At 37.6% G+C, this 25,400-nt stretch overlaps 1 protein-coding gene across 3 annotated transcripts in view; it reads right to left on the reverse strand.

Annotated features, from left to right (window-relative positions):
• Window positions 1-25,400, reverse strand: part of LOC143215608 (nucleolar protein 4-like) — a 153,304-nt gene that overhangs the window by 28,379 nt on the left and 99,525 nt on the right. For 2 of the 3 annotated variants that reach the window (XM_076437885.1, XM_076437884.1), the window contains exon 3: window positions 19,743-19,994. The exons of the other annotated variant lie outside the window; for it this stretch is intronic. In XM_076437885.1, coding sequence (XP_076294000.1) covers window positions 19,743-19,994 — 252 coding nt within the window. The remainder of the gene's footprint in view (window positions 1-19,742; window positions 19,995-25,400) is intronic. 3 annotated transcript variants of the gene reach the window in all.

The following is a 25,400-nucleotide window of genomic DNA, read 5'->3' on the forward strand; positions in this document are numbered from 1 at the left end:
TTATTGGAATTCTGGTTCCAGAAGTTCGTGGTTTTGCGAGACGTTGATATCTGATTTTATCAAGAAAACCATGGGTGTACAGGTGGAGACGAATTATATTGAGCCTGCAACAGCCAGAGGACATCTTAACGGTGCCTAAACGAGGTGGTCACCATCTTCGACAACGAGTCAGACCGTTATGCCCATTAGAAAGCCTTTTCCACCTACAATTTTTCTTCCGACTATATTATCCCATGTGAAGTTGAGTGAGGGGCTTGATGGAACCAACCATTCAAGAGGAGTGCGTACTTCTAAGCATCCGGGAAAGTTATACGACTATTTAATATGTCATTTTTGCAATCGAATATTTTTTTACTGTACGGTCATTGAGCTTAGAATGCAGACAGTTTGTTAAATCATTTATTTAGCTACCCCTTCAGACCATTTTCTCTCTTCTTAAATTTTATTCATTACTAGAATACGAGCACGTATTATTTTAATAGAACTTAATTTTTTTCAGTGCAGCTCGTCATTCAGTCTGCCGAAAAATGATTAATTTAAAAAATATTCCAACTTTATTGAGTTCTGTAGATTTGCCACTGTTACTGCCATGTAGTCCTCTTTTGACTGAAAAACTTTGGTTGATAAAGTGTTTTCATATTTCCAAAAAGAACAAAGATGAGCTAATATGTACTGCATCAAATTAAATAAAAATTACCTTGATTTAATATATTTTTTACAATATTCTTCACCTACATCGATTTAAAAATAGTAAATATAATACAGTCTTTCAGTAAGAAATGTTTTTTTTACAATTTACGTGCCGAAGAGCAACAACTCTAATCGCCACAAATAAAAAATAGTGCGAAATACAAACTGACACCTCTAAATGACGCTTTATAAATTCGTTTAAAACATAGCATTATCGATTACGCGTCCAAACTCGGTATTGAAGCACTGTTTCCAGCTTATTAAAGACATTAATTTACGCGGGGTGGGTTCCCAGCGTTATCAACCCTTTAAAATGCAAATTCCCGTGTTTATTCGCAGAAAAAAAACGCAGGGTGCTATTGTTTATTCAATATTCGGAGCATTTTGCCCGGGCAGAAACGAATTTGCCGGGGTTTCCGCGTGTATCGTGCAGGAGTGCATGCATCCCGGACATGGTTCCCGGTCGTGGCCTGCAGTATTTACAGCGTTGTCCCCCAGGAGCGTATACTTTCCGGCTTGTAAAAAGGTCGACTTGTTTCCAAAACCTGTAATAAGTCTAAGTAGATCCCTCTTCCATAAGGTGCAAGAAAAAGGCAGCGCTGGCTCCGTCGCCGTCGTCGTCGTCACGATCCCCGGGAGAGAATGTACGGCAAAGGTGCTTTCACGAGGATATCGGCGAGGACAGGTACAAGTCCGACCGGCAAGAGGCTACACGTGAACCCACAAAGCGCTGCGGATCGTGGATCGTGGGTAGGGAGTGCCGCAGGGGAACCGTAAAGAGGCTACTCACGGACTTTTGCCTCCTCCAAGGCTCGATTAGAAAAGGTGTACCGCAGACCCACGACTCTCTTCTCCCACCTTGACACACCTTCCCCCACCATTTCAAATGTTACCCATCGGTCTCTTCGGTGTCGAAAACAGGATTGCGACTCGGAAAAGCGGATCCACTCTAACAAGTTCTTCAGAATATACGCTACATCGCAAAACGAACCCTTTTGTGGCCCGGTAGCGACTTCATCTTGATCTTGACTTTTGTTCCAATTGCTAGGAGGATGTACAGTGTACATATTTTTAAATGCTGGAAGGATTGGTTTACTAAGTAATGTGTAATTAATTTTTTTTTTAAGTAAAACGATTTCCATGTTTCTTATAATATTTATGCCTATACGGAAAATTTAGAAGGTGCCTTTTGTGGATCTACGTTATGACAAACAGTCGATGATGCTTCAATGTGGACATAGCTTAACTTCTTGCCTTACAATATCGTGTCTGATTCGTGATGAAGGTTCTGAACAGATTCTGATAAAAATGTGTGTTAACAATTTCCTTCGAACCGAAATAAAATTATATTTTGGTTTTGTTAACACTAAACCTACCACGAAGGGTCAAATGACCCATTTTAGATTTTTCATTTGGCAATTATTGAAATTGTAAAGGTGTCTTAATCTTGTTATTTTTATAATACTATACACATCAGTCACTTTTGATGGTCGGTACGTTTATCGTTAATATACAGCTGTTGGAGAACATATTGGCATAAAATTTATATCAATTTTCTCCTTTTTTAAGAAATTACGATCTACAAAAAAGGTTCTAATCAAAGTTAAGGATATAAGAATTGATAACATTAATTATATTCCTGACGATGAAAGAGATTTAGCACCATCATCGGTGCGAATAACAACGAAATTAACATTTAGTTTAATGGTTAAACAACTTTATCTTTTCCTTATTAAAACAACCACAATTTTATACATAATGATAGCTTATTTAGGAATACACGGTTCTATCTGACAGAACGCGTAATTACATTTTTCGCGTGCATATTTAATGTGCACAAAATTGTATGTCTGAAACACGCGCACACGCGCACATCATATAATGATATCATTCAATTATATCTAACGAGAATTTATTTAACTCCGACCGTTTCGAAGATATAGCTCGCCACAGTCGCGTGTATACTAAATTCCTCGAATTTCTACCGGAATAAGATAACAGCTTTACCGAATTTCCGAAAAATTTGGGAATAACATAGCTTTATTCAGTTTCTGCAAAAATGATAAGGACTTCAACTGTTTCAAATTAAAGTAATCAAATAATTCCAAAATAAAATTAGAAAGGGACACAATAAATAAAAAAGGTTATACAGAAAGCAATTGATAGAATTTCTTAGAATTTATTAGAATTTCCGAATAAACTGGGATTAGCATAGCTTTATTTAGTTTCTGCAAAAATGACAAAGACTCCAATTGTCTCAAATGCAAGTAATAAAATAATTCTACAATAAAATTAGAAAGCGACACAATAAATGAAAATTTTATACAGAAAGCAATTTATAGGATTCCTAAAGTTTATTAATTTGTTTTTAAACTATTCCTGCATCTGAGCAATAAAGCTTTTGTATCTTTACTTGCTTTTTATGATTTCCTGCTAAGAAAACATCGCTTCCCTTCTTTATATAGTGCATAAAACCAAACAAAAACTTTACGTCCCTATCGCACTCATTTTTCAAGTCTGCGTTAAATCTTTCTATGAAATTATTCTATTAGCAATGTTATCTATATCTCCGGATACAGTACAGCGAATAGGGTTCTAGAACCAATTACGATCATTCTGGGATTCCTCACTTTATCGATAATAGTGATCGGTACAATTTCTTTCAAATAAATATCGAACTTTATCTAAAGTGTTTCAGCAACTCTTCCTTGCATATGATCGAAAACATTATTTTACTATTAAATACTGTTTCTCGGGATGTTCTGTTTTGAATTATTTGCTGTATCAAAAAGAAGTTGAAAATTCTTCTTCCAAATTACTATCTCGAAAGCAAAGATTAGGCGTATTCCTTGAAATCGCGATTGAAATGATTATCGCTACGAGAAAATCGATCGAAAAATCCATAGCTGTGTGGAGCATAAACTTTGAAAAAACTATTAACACGCTAGGCGCCATGCCAGTCACCCGGTGATTGACGATGAACTTTTGGTTCAGGCCACGTCAGTCACCGATGACTGACGATACAAAATTTAGTAAATTGCATCCTTACATTAAAAATTAAAAAGCTTTATCCACTGTGCCCTCCTTTTTCCCTGTGTACTGCATTGTGTAACAAAGTAATACTTTTTAATATTTGTAAAAGTGAAGATGATGATGAACATTGGCATAAAAATCAGTTCCAATTTTCTGTACATATGTAAAAACAATCATTTTTATTTTTTAATATTTTCCTTTAGATTACAAGCTTTATTATTGCATTTACTTTTATCGTTAATGGAAACATGGTCAATTAAAATGATAGAAATTTGATTAATTTGACTGAATCATTTTTACCAGGGACTTTCATCCTCTATACAGGGTGACCCAAAGTACTGAACTTCCTTGACAGGGCTGATTCCTTAGATCGATTCAAGTAACTTCTACCTTTGCGAAAATGTTCTCCAGGGCTTCGTCGAGCAGTTATTAACGAAAAGCACAGACCAATCAGAGCACGACCAATGCCAACGTCCGTAGTCGCGCTCTGATTGGCCGTGCTTTTTGTTAATAACTCCTTAATCCCTTGCCGTATTTTGAGAGCCAGACTCGTGATGTTTTTAACAAAGTCTAACAAATATGAATGTTACGCGTTTCATTTTAGATGAAATAAAATTGGATTCGTTTGTAATCAATAGACTGCGGATCTTTATGCAAAATAAGAAATGTTTGCATTGATTGCAAGGCACAGGAGCCAAGTAAACAATTCTTTCTTCTTTTAATTATCTTATTAAGGTAAGTCTTATTAAGGTAAGTAATCAATATTTAAGCATTAAAATAAATGTAGCCATACACAAAATATCTTCTCTTCTACGACATTTTTCGGGATAAAGACGTTCTAATCACTGTAACTGTAAAAGAAAGGGGTTAACAGAACGGCGGAGAACATTTCCGCAAATGAAAAAGTTTCTTCAGATGATCCGCGGAATCATCCCCTTCAAGTACTCCATTTGTGGGGCACCCTGTATTTCGATCACCGGCGAAGACAGCAAAAATGTGCCCATCCAATCCAGTAGCGATTTGGCAAGAGGAGGAATTTGTTGAATGCACCTAATCGCGTCCCAACGGAAAGATCCTTTCCCCGAGCCTGAAGAGGAGAAGTAGGGGTATCCCGTCGCGTTCCCCATGGCCACGAATTGTTTGAGCCGAGTGTACAAGCGCAAGAAGCAAGAACCAAGGTGCAGCAACCTCGGAGCCGGCGTAACCGGGGAGCAAGAGAGAAGGAGAGCCTCCTGGACGAGGGTCCAGTTTCCTGGGTCGTCTACTCGCGCGCGTTCAGTTACTGGTTCTACCGGAGAGTCTTCCTGGAAGCGTGTGTGCGATCGTTGAACGCAGAATTAGAATCGGCGTCGTAGGGTGGCCGATTACCCGGCGCCTGGCTTTCTACCTCGCCACGGACCGAGGAAAATCCTCGGCCGTCTTCGAGGTAGCAATATAGGGACTCGAATCGTCAGAGTAGATTCCGTCGGATTACACCGACTCCGAATTCAGAGTTTCAACGTCAAACAAAATGTTTAACACTTGAACCCTCGAACAGAACAAAAAGATTACTTCGGGCAAGCTAACGCAGCTAAGAGAAAGCAAAGTTAATCATAATGGAAGCTAACCCTCCGACAGCTGGGTCTATTTTAGCCCTGGAACTACTCAATTTCTAGCTCTGATCACTACAACCACAAAATAAATAGTAGTGCAAGGGGTTAATGGGATTATTTCTTCTGCTCCGTAAACCTCTTAACGAAATCCAGTTTATCCGAACACGTACTAATAAAAGATGTCCCAACCTGGTCGCAAATTATTGTCAGCCAACTCGCACTTAACGTGATAATGGGTGTACGAAGACGTTCTGACCCACAGCACACCACTATACTGAACGCATTAACTGTAAAAAGAGGAGCCTCGCCCCGACCAGTCCTCGGCGTCGAAAAAAAAGGAAAGACATCGGGTAACGAGATCTCATCAAGGTGTCAGAAGTAGCATAGAACAAAAAGAAGAAGAAGACGAAGAAGGAGGCAGAAAAAGGGTTGGTGGAGCAGCACACTACTTTCGTTTCACCGAGTATACACAGATAGGCGGCAAGTAGAAGGCGCATGGGGTACAGCGGGTACGGCGGGTACGTGCGGTGAGGGTTCCTGGCCTCCGGCGAGCGGATGCCAGCATTGCAAAAGCAGCAGAAGGTCGGGGGAGAGAGGGGTACACGCGCAAACCCCGGGTAGGTTGGCTAGAAAGCCGGTTACCAAACCCAATCCCACCGGCATCGTTCCTGAACTCGCTGGCCGGCCTGAACCTGAAATCAGTCGCCGCTCGCCACCACCCCACCCGGCAGTTCGTCCTCCTCATTCTTTCAACCGCTTCCCGCAAAAGGAAACTAATACCCGGCCCCGGCGACTTCCTCTTTTTCTAGCCGCTATGCACGCGGTGCGGTGCGGCCGCCGTGCAACAAAATTCACGGACGAGCTGGCGCACGCCCACGGCTCCTCTCCGCTTAGCTCACGGCTCAGCTCGGTCCGCTCGATTCCTGGTCAGGAAGAAGGGAACCACCAACAACCACCGTACTCGCTTGCTTGCGAGACCGGGAATGTTTTATCTCGTCCCTCCTGGCACGCTACACGCTGGAACGTCGGCTCACAGGATAGGGATACTGCCAGGCCCCGAGGAATTCGGAAGTCTTCGGGCTCAAGAGACTCCTGGTCATTCGCGGCGTTAATAGGATCGTTGGGGTTCCTGTCGTTCAACCGGGAACCTAATGTTTCGGAGAACGCTCCCGGCGCGTATCGATCCCCGGACATCGGAAAAGTTGGGCTGGGTTTTTGATGGACTCTGCTTGGCACGTTTGATACCACATACACATATGTGACGTTCATATTCTCGACATTTATTTATGATTATCCCCTCTGAAATTCCACTGAATATTATCACTAGACAGCGGATTTTAGCCATTTATGACAAAAATGAGTAGGCGTAATTTGAAATAGTACATAAAAACATCACAGGAATTTTAAAATACTATTATATTCTTCTCGCGAAACCTATTAAACGTTTTAAGAAAATTACTCCTGTTTCGCTCCAGTTTGTTGCGATTCAGGTACAACATTTTTATTTTGCATAAAGATCTGATTTTTATTTCTGACTAAGATTTATTTCAACATTTTTATTTTGCATAAAGACTGTCTATTACACTATAATTTGAAACAATACTACCAAATTTCTAACTGGCAATTGAAAAATATTTTGTGAGTATGGGGATTGTGCACTTAAAAGAATTTTATTTTCAGACGATCCTTCCTTTTGCAGTTATTGTGCTATGTTTATTGCTACAGAACTTTAACCATTTTCAACATACTGCCAATTCTTTATCTTTAAATTAGTTCTAAATATATTTATAATTTAACTGCACAAGGTGTTGATATATTAATAAAATCGTATCGAAACAGTACAAGAGGATGCACCCTTTTCTGCACCCTCTTAATTCTTTCACTTGTATTTAAGTAGAACTTATTCGCCAATTATAGAAAGTAATTTATATCTATTATATTAATATATCTTCTGCAATAGTTAAATATTGAATACAGAAATAATTGAGTAGACTAAGAAATAGTTAAATACTGAAACAGTTTGAAGGAAATGAATAGCATACATTATACATAATTAGCAGATTCTAATTATTGTACTTTATGTATAATAAGATGAATAATTTTCATTTAAATCGTAAAACAATGATTTAATGTTACTCAACAACAAGACAAATGTTGCCACATTTTCAACAGCACTGGTGTTACCATTTCGACGATGTTTCTATTGGAGCAGTTTGAGTATTTGTTTCTTGCTACAGGTATTGTAAGTCTTGGAGATTATAGTGGATTAGTAGATTTTTTGAATTAGTTTATATACTAGTGATAAGCCTGTTAGGTCGTAAAAATATGTGGTTATCAATACACTCCATTCAATTACTAATAATTGAAGAGCTGATAGTTGATTTGTTTCCTGCCAGGAATGTTAAAAGTTTCGAGAATTTTAGTGCACAATCAGTTTTCTAAGATCAAGGCATACAGAACGATAAGTTTAATCTAATAATAGGTTGCAAACAAAATTTATATTTTTCACTATATTTCTTGTTACGAAGAAAAAATTTTTGATATCGACTATTCTCTATCACTTAAATACTAGTTTTAAAATACTGACATTTAAAAATGTAATTTCAAAACGTGGTTTATTTTGGAGTTAAAATTGATTTGGTCAGTTCAGAAGAACCTTAATTACAAATAGTCCTCAGATTACTACATTATGTATCAGTGTCTTAAATAATCGGAAATGTGGACATGTACTTGACTCCTCTGTTACGTACATAATTAAATTGCACGTTTGCAACATCAGGACTCGGATCTATAGCTACGATGTCGTCAATATGTGCACAACCGTCCTCGAAGGGTTAACGGTTTCATAGAATCGATAACCCACACATTCTATATATTGTCCTGGTGACAACATTTATCACATTCTTGCCCAGGTGCATGTGTAATTCGGTCGCGAACCGATAAAACTAAGTTGCACACATAAAATAGGCAGATAGCGAACCCTTCTACATACTACGTTTTACACTTCACTAGCAATGCGTTTTATCTGATAAGTTTGAAAGGCAACATCGTTCCTGGTTGCTAGATAGTATACAAATTATGAGTACAACATTGAGTTCAGTTTGCGACACATCTGCATCCAAATAAGTCATCGCAATCGTTTAAAATGTTTGCAAGCATGATCAATAATAGACAGCAAATCTCTTTATGGTATCAATAGTTATCCTGTAGTATTTCAAAGAGGCAGGAGCTGTTCAGAAATTCTCTTCTTTCACAAGTTCAATAATAAGCTAAAAATTTATAATAACAAGCTAGAAATTTATGTGTCATATCTCACGTACTCATATCTCCCATAAACCCATAAAATGATCATCAGACTCGTAACTACAGTTATTTATGATACACGCTATGTGTTTAGCGTACAGAGCAGAACCGAAGGATTAGAGAAAAATTGACAATTTTAATTCAGACGGTGTAATTATATAGTCCCGGAGGTTTTTGAATTTTTCTGTCTTGAGTGCTTCTTGTCTTCTCCCATCACTGCCGAGGTACTAATTTCATAACACACGAACTACAGTATATCATCTTCTTTTCAAATACGGTACACTATAACGGTACTGGGAACTAGGAAAAGAACTTTGCAAAAAATGTCTAGCATTTAGCGTTAAATAGACTGATCCATGGGGTATTCAATTATTTATTTGATTTAAATTCCCTGAGAGCTGATAAACATAATAATTTTGAAGCCTAAGTGCTATAGTAATTCGTACAACAATAGTAATTATCGATTAAGTACACTCGTAAAGATAATGCAAAACAAAAATAGGCAAAACGATTGTAAAAATTGGTGCCAAAACATTTTTAAACTACAAAGTACAATACAATCTTTAATAACTTTTAATTGGCAATTTGATCAATCTTTGTTTAATTAAATATTCATTTAAAAATAGCACAACATTTAAAACATCATTATATACTAATATATACGTGTACTCGTTATCCAATAGTTAATACAGAATAATTCAATTGTCTCCAGCTTTTTCCTAATGTTATACTAAAATAATTTATCGAAGTTGACGGAATTATTTCTTATACATACTCGGAGGTAAATTGAAAATTAAAAATGCGAACTGATGAGGAATAGAAAGAAACGCAATAGGTATCGACTGAAATAAGAGAATTCAGAAAATAATGGTGAGCTAGAAAAAGGAGGATAATTGAGACAAAACATTAATCCGTGAAAGGTGCTGACTGAATGAAAAATTACACACGTGTGGAAGCTTTTTCCGTTTCACACAAACCTCTTAATCATTCGAGGATCAGGTGAGTGTATTACTTTCGATATTAAAATTTCTTCAATCGTGTGCAGCGGCGCGGTTATATAATAGGATCCTCAACATGCAAATGCGAAATGATTCACTGCCGCGGGGACTTATCAAGATTCCCCTTATCCGAAAATCTCGGCACGACACGCGCATACACACGTCCGCGACGAGAAAACGAAAGTATCCATTGCCGAGCAAGCTGACAACCATATGAGAAAATCGCCGGAGATACGATTCACTTCGTAACAGACGTTTGCCTCGCGTTGATTTCGTAAATGTCACAGGCCATTAAAGCGGAGATTCCTTATCGCGAAGGCGACTTGCGACGCGACTTTAAGATTTCGGGATATTCGGCAGCATGAAAAAATGATAAATCCAGCAAATTTTACACTAAATTAAATTGATAATATCCTAAAAACAAATATTTAATACAACCATAAGACTAGATCAGTTTAACTGCCATAGATTTGAAGATTGACGTGCTGAATACGAATGTGACTATACAGGAGTCCTAAATATGTACTTCCTTGAAAAGAGTGATTCTTGAGATGATTTGATGTAACTTTTTCCTTTGCGCAAATGTTCTCCGAGGCTTTGTTAAGGAGTTATTAACGAAAAACCACGGACCAATCAGAGCGGCGCTACCGCGGCGAGATCCCGCCTCGGCGACAGGTCACGCTGGCATTGGCTGAGCCGGAAGACGTCTGCTGTTGGCGCGCTCTGATTGGTCCGTGTTTTTCGTTAATAACTCCTGAATAAACCCATGTAGAAAATTTTCGCAAAGACAAAAGTTACTTAAAATGATCTTAGGAATCTACATTTTCAAGGAAGTACATTTTTTGGACACCCTGTGTGAATATTACTAGCACAATAATAAGTATGTGTCCAACAATTCTAATATAAAATTCTAAAATACATACATTAACTATTAGTAACCTATTAGAGGTTACAACTGTTCAATAAAAAAAAAAAAAAACTATTTCAAGAGAAAATATTTTCAATCAAAATCGTATGAATAAGAACGCGAAATGCATTGTAATGCAGGCTGCAATTTGAAGAAACAAATGGAAGACAACGCAACGCAACGGTTTCGCTTGGCCACGCGGGACCAGTGATTTTTGTCCCGTTATTTGAATAAATTTTTGTCCGTGGCTGGAATATACAGCGAGAGGAGATACCTTCCCGCGATTGCACGGATTTACATAAGAGACTAGATATCTTTTGCGGCGAGCGTGGGCTCCTTTTCGCGCATGCTTTCTGGTCAGCAGGATTTCGAACTGGCAGCGTTTCGTAAAATCGATTTCCCGATAAAAGCTTCCTACTCGGCGCCTCGATCACGATGAAAAGATCGCCGCGAATACGTGCATGAACCATCGTCCCTCTCTCGCAATCGCTCGTCGTAACGCGGTTTCGAATCGTTCCAGCGACTTTACCGCCGCGAAAAAAAGCAGACGGTTCCCACATAATAGCCGGTGACATTTACGGAGACGTCCGAACGATCCGTGTACTTCCATCCTGGTTGGAATTTTACCGGCTGTTTTTTTACCTTGCCGGGGAAACTGTTTTTCAACTGGTCATTTAATCCATGCGATTCGACAGCTGTGTTGTAACAAGTTTTATTGAGGACTGTGGAATTTTAATCGAGGGTGTAAACTAAAGGTGGGAGAAATCCTTGTGAGTGCATTGAATTTTGTATGTATAGTGCGATGTAGCATTTGAAACAATCTCTAAATACCGCCTCGTTTGTGTAAAATTATATTTTGAACGTTGTCCAGATTTTAATTAAGGGTGAGTGCATTGACGTCAATATTTTTTAAACATTTAAGAATTTCAAACTGTAGTTACCGTAGTTAATTAGCGTCTGTTTGATGCAAATTTGAATTCTGAACGTTGTTTAGATCTTAATTTGAACATTGTTTTTGAACTAGTAATTTAATCTACGTGGTGGTGCTGATTCTAAAACTATATTTCAACAACGTTCGTTTAAAACTGTAGAATTTCAATTAAGGGTGCAAATAAGGGGTGAGAAATCCAAGCGAACAGTATTTTGTTATCTCGAAATTTGATGAAATTTAATACTTTTTAAACGTTTAAGGGAAACTGTTTTCCAACAGGTCATTTAATCCACGCGATTCGACAGCTGTGTTGCAACAAGTTTGATGGAGAACTGTGGAATTTCAATCGAAGGTGCGAACTAAGGGTGGGAAATCCTTGAGAGTGCATTGAATTTTGTATAAAGTGAAATGTAGCATTCGAAACGATCTGTAAATAGCGCCTCATTTATGTAAAATTATATTTTGAACGTTGTCTAGATTTTAATTAAGGGTGCAAATAGTGAGTGCATTGAATTTTGTTATTTCGAAATTAGACGTCAATATTTTTTAAACATAGTTTAATTTAAACGTAGTTAATTAGCGTCTGATTGATGCAAAATTGAATTTTCAACGTTGTTTAGATTTTAATTTGAACATTGTTTTTGAAAACTTGTTTTAAAAACTACATTTCATAATTCATTTAAAATGGTAGAATTTTAATTAATGGTGCAAATAAGGGGTGAGAACTTTATGTGAGTGCATAGTATTTTGTTATCTCGAGATTTGATTTTAATAATATCTAAATGCAAGAATATGTAGCAGTTAAAAGTGTAGCTAGTTGGTTAAGTTAATTAACATCTCGCTGCTGTAAAAATAATGTTTGAACGATGTTTAGTTATTAATCTCGAAATCATTCCAGTTCTACACGTAGAAAATACATTCTTATAATTTTTAAACAATATTACCTTGTATTCTTTGAGTAGTATTTTATCATAATCACCTTTTTGCACTCGCGTCCTACAACTTTAATTGAATTCAGACGTTAACACTTAACGTTAGTTACGTTCAACCTGTGTTGTATCCTTTAAAAACGGATATAAAGAAATGAAGATTTATCACAGTGATTAGTCCGTTACATTTGTTACACCTCTTGTAGATCTGAAGATTTAATTTATACAATATGTCACAATAAAATTTAATTGTTAAATCTAAATAAACAATTTAATTACCTCCGAATTATGTCACTGACAAGCAAGTTCATTTTTAAAAAGAATATTGTACGGACATACAAACATAATAGAATTTTGCACGTTCTTAATAGCTTGGCTTTATTAAAAGTGGCCATCTTTCGTAATTGCGTCGATGCAACTACAAAGTTGAATCGATTTGCTTTGTCACGGAACGCATAAGAAGCTTTCCGGTGTTATTAATAATAGATGGATAATAATAATCTTGACCCCTTAACATTACGATTTTTGTTCAGTAATATTGGTTGCATTTAATAATTCCTTCAAATTTAATATACAACATGTATTCAATAAATATCAGTATGAAAATACCGAATTATTAGCACAGTTTCAGAGATATATCAACACAGCTTTCATGGACACAGTCTCGCGTTTACTCAAACAGGAAAAACTTTGTTTCTCCCAAGCAAATATAAATAACGTACGCAAATCACTTTATTGTGTACAATCTGCTGCGGCCATCGCTCGAGAGGAGCATCTGCCATGCAATACGTGTCCTCTTTGGCAAACATTACTGACGAAAGATTCTTTACCGTTATAGTGCATCTTAAGCATGTTAAGGAGCATATTAAGTGATTAAAAATCTAGATAACTGTACGATCACGGGACCGGGATTTATTCCATCGCGTCTATAACATTAATCCTTACATGGCGAAACCAGGGAACACATAAAAAGAATTTATCACCAGAAAGATATCCAATTTTAAATACCATATTTCACGTGAAAAGTGTGCTATTGTTTACATTGTTCCCGGATTTATACAGAAATAAATTATTAAGAATAAGAATATTTTTTTCGCTTGTTTATGTGTCGTTAAAGAATCTACGTAGAAGATGCTTGAGAATTTGATTAAACAATACTGTACGAGTTTCATAGTTGTTTAAATAATCTGTTACTGTTATAAGTAGATTTTATGCATTTATGACAAAAATGGGTAGATGTAATATAAAACAATAAAAACATTAGACGAATTTGAAAATACTGTTATATTATTTCCAACCTATTAAACATTATTATAGAATAGAAAGCAAATATGTATTTCACTCCAGTTTGTTGCAATTCAGATAGAAAATTTTTATTTTATTATAAGTATATTTCTTTCAGTTTATTCTCTTAATGATAATTCCACAGGTAAATAATACAAGGAAGATCGAGCATGAATAATAGCAGGATTATACACTCGATGCTCGTTTTGCTTGATTGAACGGAAAACGTGTTAAAAGTGGCGTAAAAATAAATAAAACGTGCTTAAAACGCAGCATAAAAGTCGGTAGAACTGCCTTGAAATGCCTTGTGGAGGCAAATAAAACGTGTTAGAAGCGCGTATAAACATTATTTATATAAAAACGCGACGTGTAAAGAGAGATCCATAAAGGCTTATAACAATTAGAATGCGTTCACTGAAGGTTAGACCAATTCTCAATAAACACGTTAATTTACCAATATGTCAGAAAAATGTCTTTATAACATCAAAAATTATATAAGTTGATGCTGGTGGATTCTTGAAGTCATTTCAAGTAACCTTTTCCTTTGCGAAAATGTCCTCCGCGGCTTTATTAAGGAGTTGCTAATGAAAAACGCGGACCAATCAGAGCACGGCTACGAGAGAATCCGTCTGCAGCCGGCGCGCGCTGATTGGCCGGTGTTTTTCGTTAATAACTCCTCAACAAAGCCGCAGAGAACATTTTCGCAAAAGAAAAAGATACTTGAAATTACCTGAAAAATGCACATACTTCCTTTCAAGAAATTGTAACAGTTGTGGGACAACCTGTATGCCTACTTCCCATACTGACTGACATAAAGCGAGACTACTAACATCATTTTTCCAGAAACCATATTATTATCATCATTAAAGACTCCAGAATGCTTCATTTCCGGTACGTACGACAGTATCAAATTATTTCTGAACCCGAAAAGACCAAGAGTTAGCGAATCCAGGATAAATAAACTCGGCGAGACAGTGAAACGCGAAATTCGGATCCATCGTGGGGTGTTTGAAAAATTCTGTAACAGCAGTAACCTGTCAGAAGGAAGCGCTCTCATCCGATTCGTGTATACCCGAGCGAAACGAACTCGAATGGAAAAACGTAGTGAAAGAAGCGAACCCTCGAAGACGGCCAGTCGTTGAACGTTTCAATTAACGGGCTGCCGCGGCCGCGGCTTTAAAGCGGAGGGAAAGACAGGCCGGTAAAACGAAGCGGAACACCAGTAAACTAGCAAGAAATATGGTCCGCCATTTTCCCGGCAAATTTCTGACGCGATCGTAAACCGGCGGACGCGCGTTTATCGCGAAATCGATTTGCGAAACGTTCCGTCCGGGAGAACGGGGAGTCCCGCATCATACGCGAAATCCTTGCTGGTCATCGCCGTTGCCTCGGGGAACTATGGGGGGCTACGAGGGGGCCCGTGAAGAAGGAGCAAAGAGGATGAAGGAGGAGAGACAGGACGATCTGGTTGTACGCGTACCATCGCGTCGCCGCCAGCTGGTTCATTACGCAATGACCACGTCTGAGATGTAGAAGCCCGCTGCGAAACCAGTTTCGAATAGCTGCCACTAAGGAAGATAGGTGGTAAGAGGGGAGAGAGGGCAACGGTGAATTATCCTTCCGCAACCTCGCCTAACTGAACCACTTTCGGAGCCGCGCGATGCTGGGAAAAACAGGACCTACGCTGATCCAGGTATATATCCTAGAGATACCGGAATAGAGTATACCCTCTGCGGAAGACGAGACCTGATGGTCGACGCGTCGAAACGATCTGTAGGAGATTATTCGCAGAGTAGGACCCTACGATCGCTTACCTCAGGCGTAGGTGAGAAAAGGTTTAATAGCAAAGAACAGGTGTGGTGGAGGGCCGCAGAAGGTTCACATTTTTGTATGTGAAAAACGGGTCACATGTGATCCAACTCCCGGCATGCTAATGAGCTGAAAAGGGACCAATAAAATTGGCCCCTGAACACAGAGGTTGCTTTAGTGGACAAGGATTTAGTCCTGTTTCCGCCGTCTATCGAGGTTGGCGAAGCCTAGCCCCAAAATCTTCCCCTCAACCGCCTTATATGGAACTGGAGAGGGGGAGGGGGTCGTACGTAAAGCATTTTTTCCCTCTATTCTAAAAAAAAAAAAATAAAAGAAAAAAGGTGAGAAAAGGTTGCAAGGCCTTGATGAAGATCCCCTGAGTCCCACACTACCCCCTTCCGGGGTGTGCTTAATGGTATTTTTCCTCTTCATCATAAAAAAAAAGAAGAAAAAGATGTATCCTAGACATGGACCCGGTTCGGACTCCCGCGAGGGACGAATGTCCTTGATTCAATTAAGTCTCCCAAAGCCCCAACAAAATTTCTGTACTTTGACTATTGTATTGTACGGTAATTGAAAATATCAAGTTTGTTTAACTCGTCTAGGACATTTGGATTATTTAGTGTTGAATTATTTGCTTAAAGATATCTGAGAAAAATTATACAGAATTCTAGAAATGGTATGATACTTCGTAGTCTGACTAGACACTGTACCACTTAAGGGTTAATATGTTTTAAATATTGCTTTTTAAATCCTTCTAAATATAAAGTGAAATATAAAGATGTGTAAAGACATTAAAAGAAGTTAAGAATACTCTCATGGTATCTTGCAGCTTATTAACAAATCATCTACCTACATTCTATAATTTTTGAAAGCCTATGGTCCATGGCTGAGGATTTCTTAATAGACCCTCCAACAGATACTTGAATCACAAACCTAACTGACCCTCAATAACGTAATCTAATAATTGCGTTTATGATTGTTTAAAATGAAATATATGAAACTTCCATTTGGTACAGCAGAAACATTGAAAAGCTTAAAATATTAAAATTATTGAACGGTAAAGTACACTTATTTAACTTCTGTACGTCAAAGTTAACATACGAACGTTTTAGTTACACAAAGACCGCAGTCTAATGGCACTCGTCCGCAAAAGGTTGGATAAGATCTTACAAAAATCTCCGATTTCGTTCATCCCAAGCACGTTTATAAAAATGGCACTAGCAGAAAATAAAGGATACAAAGAAAGAGAGATCGGGTAAAATGTAAAGGCAATCGGTAAGGCGAATCTCATGAGAATTCGTATGACACAGAGATGGGACACGGTACCTTGTTAATCGGACGCGATTAACAGCGGCAAACGAACGTAGCGACCGCGTCACCGAATCGGCTCGGTGTTCGCCTCGGTTCCGAGGGCCAAAGAAGGCGTACTCTGAATTTCCTACGCAGTACGTCACAAGCCGACAGTCCATTAGTCACGTCGAGCGCGACGACAAAACTCGCGCGAGCTAAATACCCGGTACACCTTGGCCCCGCGAAACCTGCAATTCACTCGTCGTCGGAGAAGGACGCGAAAGTTGAGCATTGAAGTCTCCGCGTGAACGCGCGTCCGCCGCGCACCGGGCCGGATCGAACAATTTAGCGACGTTTCGGTGCAATTTTCCCGGGAAACATCGAGAGATACTGTTTTCCAGGAGTCGAAACGAACTGTGAAAAAAGGTTGTTCAGTAAACAGTTAACGAAGTTAACTTCGTATGTGGATATCTGAATTCTGGCAATAAAGTACAATTTTATCAGCTTTATATTCGGTTAATAAAAGTTCTCAAGGAACATATGTTATTCAACAGATATTTTAAAGCAAAATATATAAGTTTATATTATTTTAACTGGTGCACTGGTATGAGGAATCAAGAAAAATTATTTTAAATTTTGAGAAATACCAATTCTTCGTAAGAAAGAGGAATCATTTTGTTTTTTTTTTTTAACTACACCATTTACTTCCGGCTCCATCGTACACTTCCTAGATTTAGTAATTATTGCATTTGAACATTTATGTATTCAAAGTTTATAAAAATTCTTTTATAAACTTTTATAAGTTTTTAATCTGTCTCTCTATAATTTTAAGCGAATTTTATTCCTTTGGAACATTTATACTGTAAATGCAAGTAAAAAGTTGTTATTATAATTAGAGATAGAGTATAAAACCGAAGCATTTACAGTATTGTTCTGTGTTTACGTGTATTCTGAAATGAATGTATAATTACATTTTACAAAGATATAATTACAATTTATACTATTACATGTTTTACGTAAATCTGCTACACACTTTACCTGATCATATTTTTCTCTAGAAAATTAATGACTTCTTTTCAAACGCTGTGTGTACAAGTGTACTTTATCGAAACTCAACAAATTTAATGCACATTTTAAGCTAACTCACACAGAAAACTAAAATTCTGTTCTTATACATATATCTCTGAAACAAAATCATAAGCCTCGTACTACCTTTCAACAATTATTACGTGGTACGAAAACACGAATCAACCCTCAATAAATTCAGTAAGCATATAAGAACAATACAAAGAAACAAACAATTAAACATCGTAGCATCAAATATAAACGAAAAAATCAGAAGATGATGAAGAAGACAAACTATGAACTCCTTCTTACTCATGCTAGCAAACATAAATACATAACGCGCAGACACCCTTCGCGTGATCGGCCATAAAAAGATAAACGAAACCCGGGGCTATATAATTGTTATAACCAAAATGGAAATGGAATGAGAATTGTTTTGTCTACAGAAATGGTTTTAATTGGAGAAATTTCAACTGATCAACCAACTCTTGGATTATTTTGTAAAAATGACAAGAATGTATTCAGTGTCAGACTTTTAGCATAACATATGTTGCAAGGAATAAATGTAATCAGTCAATTTTCTATAAATGCATCTTTACGATTCAATAATTGTAAATTAAAAAATGTAGAACCTTCCATTTTTACAGAACACGTAAATCAAGGGTTAAAATAAATATAGCCATACGACGAATATAAATTCCCTCTATCACCTAGGAAATTGAAACTAGACCTACCAAGCACTAAAAGTGATTGGAACGTATCTAAAAATGAATTTAAATCATTATTATAATATGTGCTCGAATAAAAAAATGTATTCGAATAACAGAAAAATATAAAGTATGTAATCAATCATTTAGGTAAACTTTACTTTACCGGACTCAAAATTTGTGCCATTTTCCTATAAATTATGATGTATTAGGTACGTGGTGTGTAATCCAGTAGATTTCTACCCGGGGCGGCTGCAGATCGAAGTGTAGATCCTGTAGGATCAATGGTTCAGGAGTTATGCTTGCTTAAAATTGAGCAATCTGCAGTGTTTTTGACAGGTAAGAGCGCCGCTCCTTGTCGCCCCTCCCCCCGACCTAATCACCAATCAACTCATTAATTATTCTGCTCGGTAAGCGGCGCGCGACCGTCACTACAAACCAATATGGCGGCGCCCTTAACTGCCAAAAACACTGCAGATTGCTCAACTTTAAGCAAGCATAATTCGTGAACCATTGATCCTACAGGATCGAAACTTCGATCTGCAGCCGCCCGGGGAACAAATCTACTGGATTACATATAAAATTTATAGAAGAAATAATTCATAGGAGAAAGGCACAAATTTTGAGTCCGGTAAAGTAAAGAGCAGCCAATTATTTGACCGGTAGTGGCGGATTTAGTGTAAGAGGCAGATGTTGCCTTATAAAAATGACAAGATTTAGTTTATCTAGACTTTGCGCGGTTCTCATTGTAATATGTGCTCTAATAAAGATATTTATGAAATCGTTATCTAATGAAAGCATCTTTATAATTTCAGTAATTGTAAAACGAAAATCTAGAACCGGTCGTTTGAACGATCGTGGTAGGTTTAGTGTTAAAGAGGGCGAAGCAACTGAAATCACCTGTAAAGAAAATCATACGGCGAGGGGTTGACCAATAATCAAGTATATCTCTTGCTGTCTACCAAAATGTCTGTACGTCGCTTACTGTCTGACGAAATGGAACAGAACGGAAAAGAGAAAGAAAAACAAGAGCTGACGTGATCCCCTGTATCAAAAGCGCAACCAATCATTAAAGCAAACCCCCCCGGAGGCGGCAATTAAGACCCCGGTGGTTTCGCGTTCGTGGAAGCGTTAAAAATCCGTGGCTCGAGCGGAAATTCGATCGGTCGCGGTGGATTCGTTCGATGAAATAAGGCGTTACCTGTAAGTGTGGAGTTGTTAATGGTGTTGTTTGCCGTGGAAATAGCCGATTGACTGGTGACAGGTGTGCCAACGGTGGTGGCCGTGGTTGGCGAGGAGTTATTTGGCGAGAGGGCCGCGTTGGCGGCCTGCGCCTGTACCTGGGCCTGAGCCTGAGCCTGGACCTGAGCCTGAGCCTGAGCCTGCTGTTGAAGATTATAATTCCACGCGAGCAGCATCAGCTTCAGCTTATCCGCGTCTTTCATGAGCGCGCCTGCCGAAATTAAAAGTGCCAATTGGTCTCAGGGCATGATTATTCATCCACACGGTGGATAGTGCCGAATGGACTTGGGGGAGAGAGGCTACACCGAGCTTCGAAAGCTCGGTGGTGTGGTTTACAAATGATAATACATATGGTGGTGGTTGGTGTGCGACTTGCAATGGTTTCTGGGGGGGATATGGGACTTCTCGATTGGACCTGGTGTTTCTCTTTTTGTTCAACTGGTGCTACGAGACAGGGATATACTCATAATGCAATTGATTGTGCCCGGTTAACCGGTAATTACGCTGATATTTTCCGGATCTTTTTCCCCTCGGTCTTGCTACTGCCAACACCACCATAGGTGATCGAGAGAATTTCGTGGCGAATCTTTTTTTGCGGGGACGTGAAACTAGGGAGACACCTGGAATTCAAGTGATGGCGGGGGTGTGGTCTCGAGAGTGTGAGATGAGTGAAGTGTGAGTGATCGAGTGTTCGAATCGTACCGGGGGATGATTTACTGTCTGTCTTCCGAATCGCATGGATATATCGTTCACGATAGTTAGGAACATCTTGTAATCATTTTGGTGTATGTACAGTTATGAGCGGCGAAAAGTAAGCGGGGAAAGCATTGGAATTGATTTCCTCCGAATTCGAATCGAATATCGCGCGGACCCGGTGGAAATGAATTAAATGAGAATGCGATGGGTTGAATAAAAACTGGTGAAATGAATGACTTTACGTTTCACGGTCGACAATAGTCTCGCATTAATCTCTACTTCTAACATATACGGTTGCATGTTTGAATGGAAAATTAAATTGGAAGCTACTACGTAATCTTAACTTAACTATAGTTTATGCATATCTAGTTTTTGTACATTCCTTAATGATTGTTACTGAACACTAGTGGATCAACTATTTACTGTTCTTTAAATATGTTATCACTAATTGAGTTTATTATTTCATTAAATTATAGCGAACCATTATTATCTCAACAAGAAAATCAACAAGATACTTGATTATGAATTTCTTTCAAAAATAAAACTTTATTGTAAATATTGTTGATTACACAAACAATATTCAAAATATAAATATATAATAGATTCTAAGCAATATTCTATAAAATGCAATGTATCCACTTATAAAATATAACAAAATTTGCGAAAATGCCATGGTGTATGTTACAATTTAAAATAAGTGCGTGCAAAAATGTGATTCAATTTTCTTACAGTAGATCCAAAAAGTATTTCAACATTTTTCCCATGCTCGAGAAATTTATGATAATTGATCTGTGACAATTTCGTTAAATAAAAATAATACAGCATCATACCGGGTCTTGTTTCAAAGCTTGAAATTTCTACTTTAGCACGAAATCGTTTATTTTATCTAAGATTTTTTTCGTGGTTCAAGAAATAAATTCTTTCATGATATTACAAAGAATTCAATTTGTAGAATTTTCAACCAAAAACGTGTCCCCAATTTTTCACCCCACCTACATCATGCACTTTGAAAAAAATGAACAATGGTTTGCAAAAGCAGAGGCTGCGAGCTTTAAAATGAGTCCAAATTTGTTATTGTAGAATCTTCTTTAACGAAATTACAATTGACAATTTGTGACAAATGTAGCGTTGAAATACTTTTTGCATTTACATGCCGCTGACAGCCAGCATGTTAATTTTATTTTCAGTCGAGCGAAATCTGGCTTGAATAAATAAATTTTCAATATAAATCGCTGGCAATAATATCCGTAATTTGAAAGTAAGAATCTCCGTAGAATCATGCTTTATTAGAAACTATCTTATCAACAGCAACGTCAACGCGTTCGATCGATGAACGTCCCCATCTTCGACGGTCGACATTCAACAGGTCCAACTAACGAAATTCATTGGTATAGGTCGAATTCTCGAGGCCAATCGTGCGAAAATGCGGCGCCATTAAATTGTCCCGTTAAGAACGCGACCGACTCTTGTTGAACAATAACTTTGTTAATTATTAACTGTCTATTCTCTCTCTATCTCTCTCTGCGCGGATAACCTGTCATCGTATCTTACATCGAAGCGAATCTAAAGTGTCAAGTGATCGACAAGACCTGCAATTCAACTGCGTGTAACAGATTTCCCCGATAAACTGTGCTAATTGATTCTTACCGCTCGGCCACATAGCGGCGAGCTATCAGCGGCAAGAATCACTTAATCACCGGGAACAAGGGAATTCAGTATTCAAAGTCAGATATGAATAAAGATGCCATTCCGTAATTATACTACACTTCGCGATATCATATTTCTTTGTCGCCACTTCGGAGATATACACTGTATAATTTTCTGTTGCATATACGTTCTTTATCAATTCAAATTAAAATCGGAAAAATTTATTGCTCCTATAAAACAACCCACTGACTCTCTTTACTAAGGCTACTAGTCTCTACTTGGTTTGTAAGTGTCCTGGTATTGATTGTATTTCTATGTGATTTAATTTATTAATCGAATTTGTATTCTTGTCTCAATAGAAGTCTAATCAAATTTTTATTATAATCTCGCAGTTTACTAAGCCGTAACATGAAAACAAAATTTTTATTCACCGGCCATTGTTTTGTGTACACACGTGAATTAATGATGAACATTAATGACTTAACAGTAGAACCACCAGAAGGGTCAAAATGACAAGTTTCCAATTTATCTTTTACAATTATGGAAATTATAAAAACATTTTCACAAGAAATATTTTAACTTTATTGGAACACGTATTACAGTAAATCCTCTATAGACGCGAAACCTCGGGGGATTTGGTCGCATTTATCGTATAGAAATTGTTGCGTCTATAGAGGATTTACTGTAGAATAAAAATGACATTGAAAAGCAATATACAGGGTGATCGGTACAACTAGCGATAAAACCGAAAAGGGTATTCTACATAAAAAATAAGTCGAAAATGTAGAATAAATTTTTTCCAATGACGCTTTGTTTCCGATTTCGCGTTCTTACCTATCATTTTTAAGTAGAATAGTTAGGACATGAACAGACGCGTCTAACGTTTCCTATTCGATAGCTGAAGTGTTCGTCGAATTTTCAAAACCGATTTTCTCGAAAACAAAGAGTCACACAAGAAACTGTTATTCAACATTATCGACGCAGTGCTCGATAATTCTGGTGTTAATGTTTAATAAACAGTTTTAGAAAAACGCTGTCCTATTATTCATGAAGTGTTCACATTTTTTCGCTATCATTTCGAACTTCAAGATCTAATATGTCGAAGGATCCATTTATAAAATATTTTTAAAAATATTTCGTTCTAAGAAGAGTCGGGTAGAACAGTTTTTGAGGTTCGTTCGACAAAATTCTAAAAATTCTGCTTATTTTCGCATACCTCGCCAGGTATATTCCTGTTCTATAGTATCTCGTTACTACATAAACACCTTGCCAATCCCGTTTCTTCTGCAGAAGCAGCGATAACAATGGGGAGGTGGAAAGTGTTGCATAAATGAAGCGGCACAGGGGCGTGGTAAACATGGCGCACAAGTGCGACAGCGAGTTCGTCGAGTGTCAATTAAAACCTCATGCCCAATGGGTACGACCCCATCCCCATTGTGTACGCACTCGATCATCGATCTCGTTTCGTCTAGTGCGAGTAAAGACCCTCTTGTTTTTTCCTGGTAGGAAACCGTGGCGCGGCCAAGCTTAACGAAGAAATCAGTTTAGTTGGCACGGATCATTCGTACTGCCACCATTCATCTTGATAGAAAACATTCGAACCCTTCAATTTGCGTATACTAGGCACCACTGCAGAAGTAGTAACAACAATGTATTGTTTAGTTGAGAAGAAAACTCGAGGCTCAATTAAATAATCTACGAATCCAATCCCCTTCGCTCCAGTTCTTCCCCTTCGCGTTGAAAAAGTTTCACATCTTCTCCAATTTATTTCGTGTATTTTCTACAATAAGCGAGTCTATTAATATTTTTTATTTTTAATTGTATGCACATATGTATGTATTGGTGTAAGAAATTTAATTTATATCGTTCCATTTCCCTTCATTAAAGCAAAAATAACTTTTTAATAACAATTTTAAAGATTCAATCATTTTTTTGTAATATTCCGTGCAATTTAATTTTAACATTTTGTACACAAGAAAATTAATTTTTATACCAAACACGTTCACACCATTGCCCATAGAAATTACTCGAAGAATTATTTAATCATACTAGAAAAGATCAAGTTTGTCGAAACAATAATTCTTGTAACTTTCTCACCTCCTCGTAGATCTTAATAAAAGTTGGTTTACTTAACAGATTGCAGTAAAAATTTATTTTTAACTGGCAGTCAGAGTGACTCCTCAGATATTTCAGAGAGATCAACAGTCTATTCATAAACAAATTCTTTTGCACACATATTCTTAAAGAAAGTATTGAGAAGTCGACGTTTTAAAAATGGGAAACCAGAATACTCCCTTAAGAAACTGTTGGTTATACGTTATACGCGATGAACCGTGAGCAGACGCGGTCACGTAAAGAATGAAATCATCTGATCAAAAAGCTACGGAATCAATTCGAAGGGGGACACAATGGCGGCACGAAGATCCTCGGCTGATTAATCAATGGTTTCTCGGAACCGCGAAGCAACGTCATCGCACAGAAGGCGCGAGTGCATCTCGCTCTTTTATGTAAGAGGCCGCGGTAACGAGATTACGAGGTTGAAGTGTCGGTGCATGTTAATAAATACATCGGTCATTCGTAACGCGGATGGCGTTCAGGTCGCCTTTATGGTCGTTGTCTATGAATAAGCCGCCAATTGCCCGATCTCTATTGCGTATTTCGATGAAGTTACCTTCTGAAACTTCCACGTGTACCATCAGTCATTAAAGTCGCACGCCTAGCAAATTTCGAACGTTTTAAAATAAGAAGGAAAAGCATCGGGCAAATTTTTTTAACAATTTAGTTCGTTTATAGTTAACCCTCCGTTGGGTATTCAATTTCTTTCTTAACAATATTTACTTTTTAAAATCGGAACTTCAACACGTATTCTACTATTTTTTAGATTTTTCGGAAGCCTAAAACAGCTAAAGAATTTAGTCGTGAACATAAACGATCTAGGTCGCTCAAGGAAATTGATTAACCTAAGACGATTAATCAAGAACTTTTGCGTTTTGTTACATTCTACTGTCAGAGTCCTTCGTTGATGTTCAACTTTTCCTATTTAAAATAAATCGAATTAATGATTAACACCCCTAATTGACAAAAATTAAAACGATTTTTACAAATTAACCCCTTCAAATCAGAAACGTCACGTGTCTCGAACGAAATAAGATTTCATATTCTCTCAATGCGCAAAATGCGCTCAATGTTAGTTGCATAAAATGAGGAAAATCGTACAGAACGAAAAATTTCTAGGTCGGCAGTAAGGTTTGAATCCTAGGCTTTATTAAAATAA

Source organism: Lasioglossum baleicum, chromosome 14, assembly GCF_051020765.1.
Source record: "Lasioglossum baleicum chromosome 14, iyLasBale1, whole genome shotgun sequence".
NCBI lineage: Eukaryota > Metazoa > Arthropoda > Insecta > Hymenoptera > Halictidae > Lasioglossum > Lasioglossum baleicum.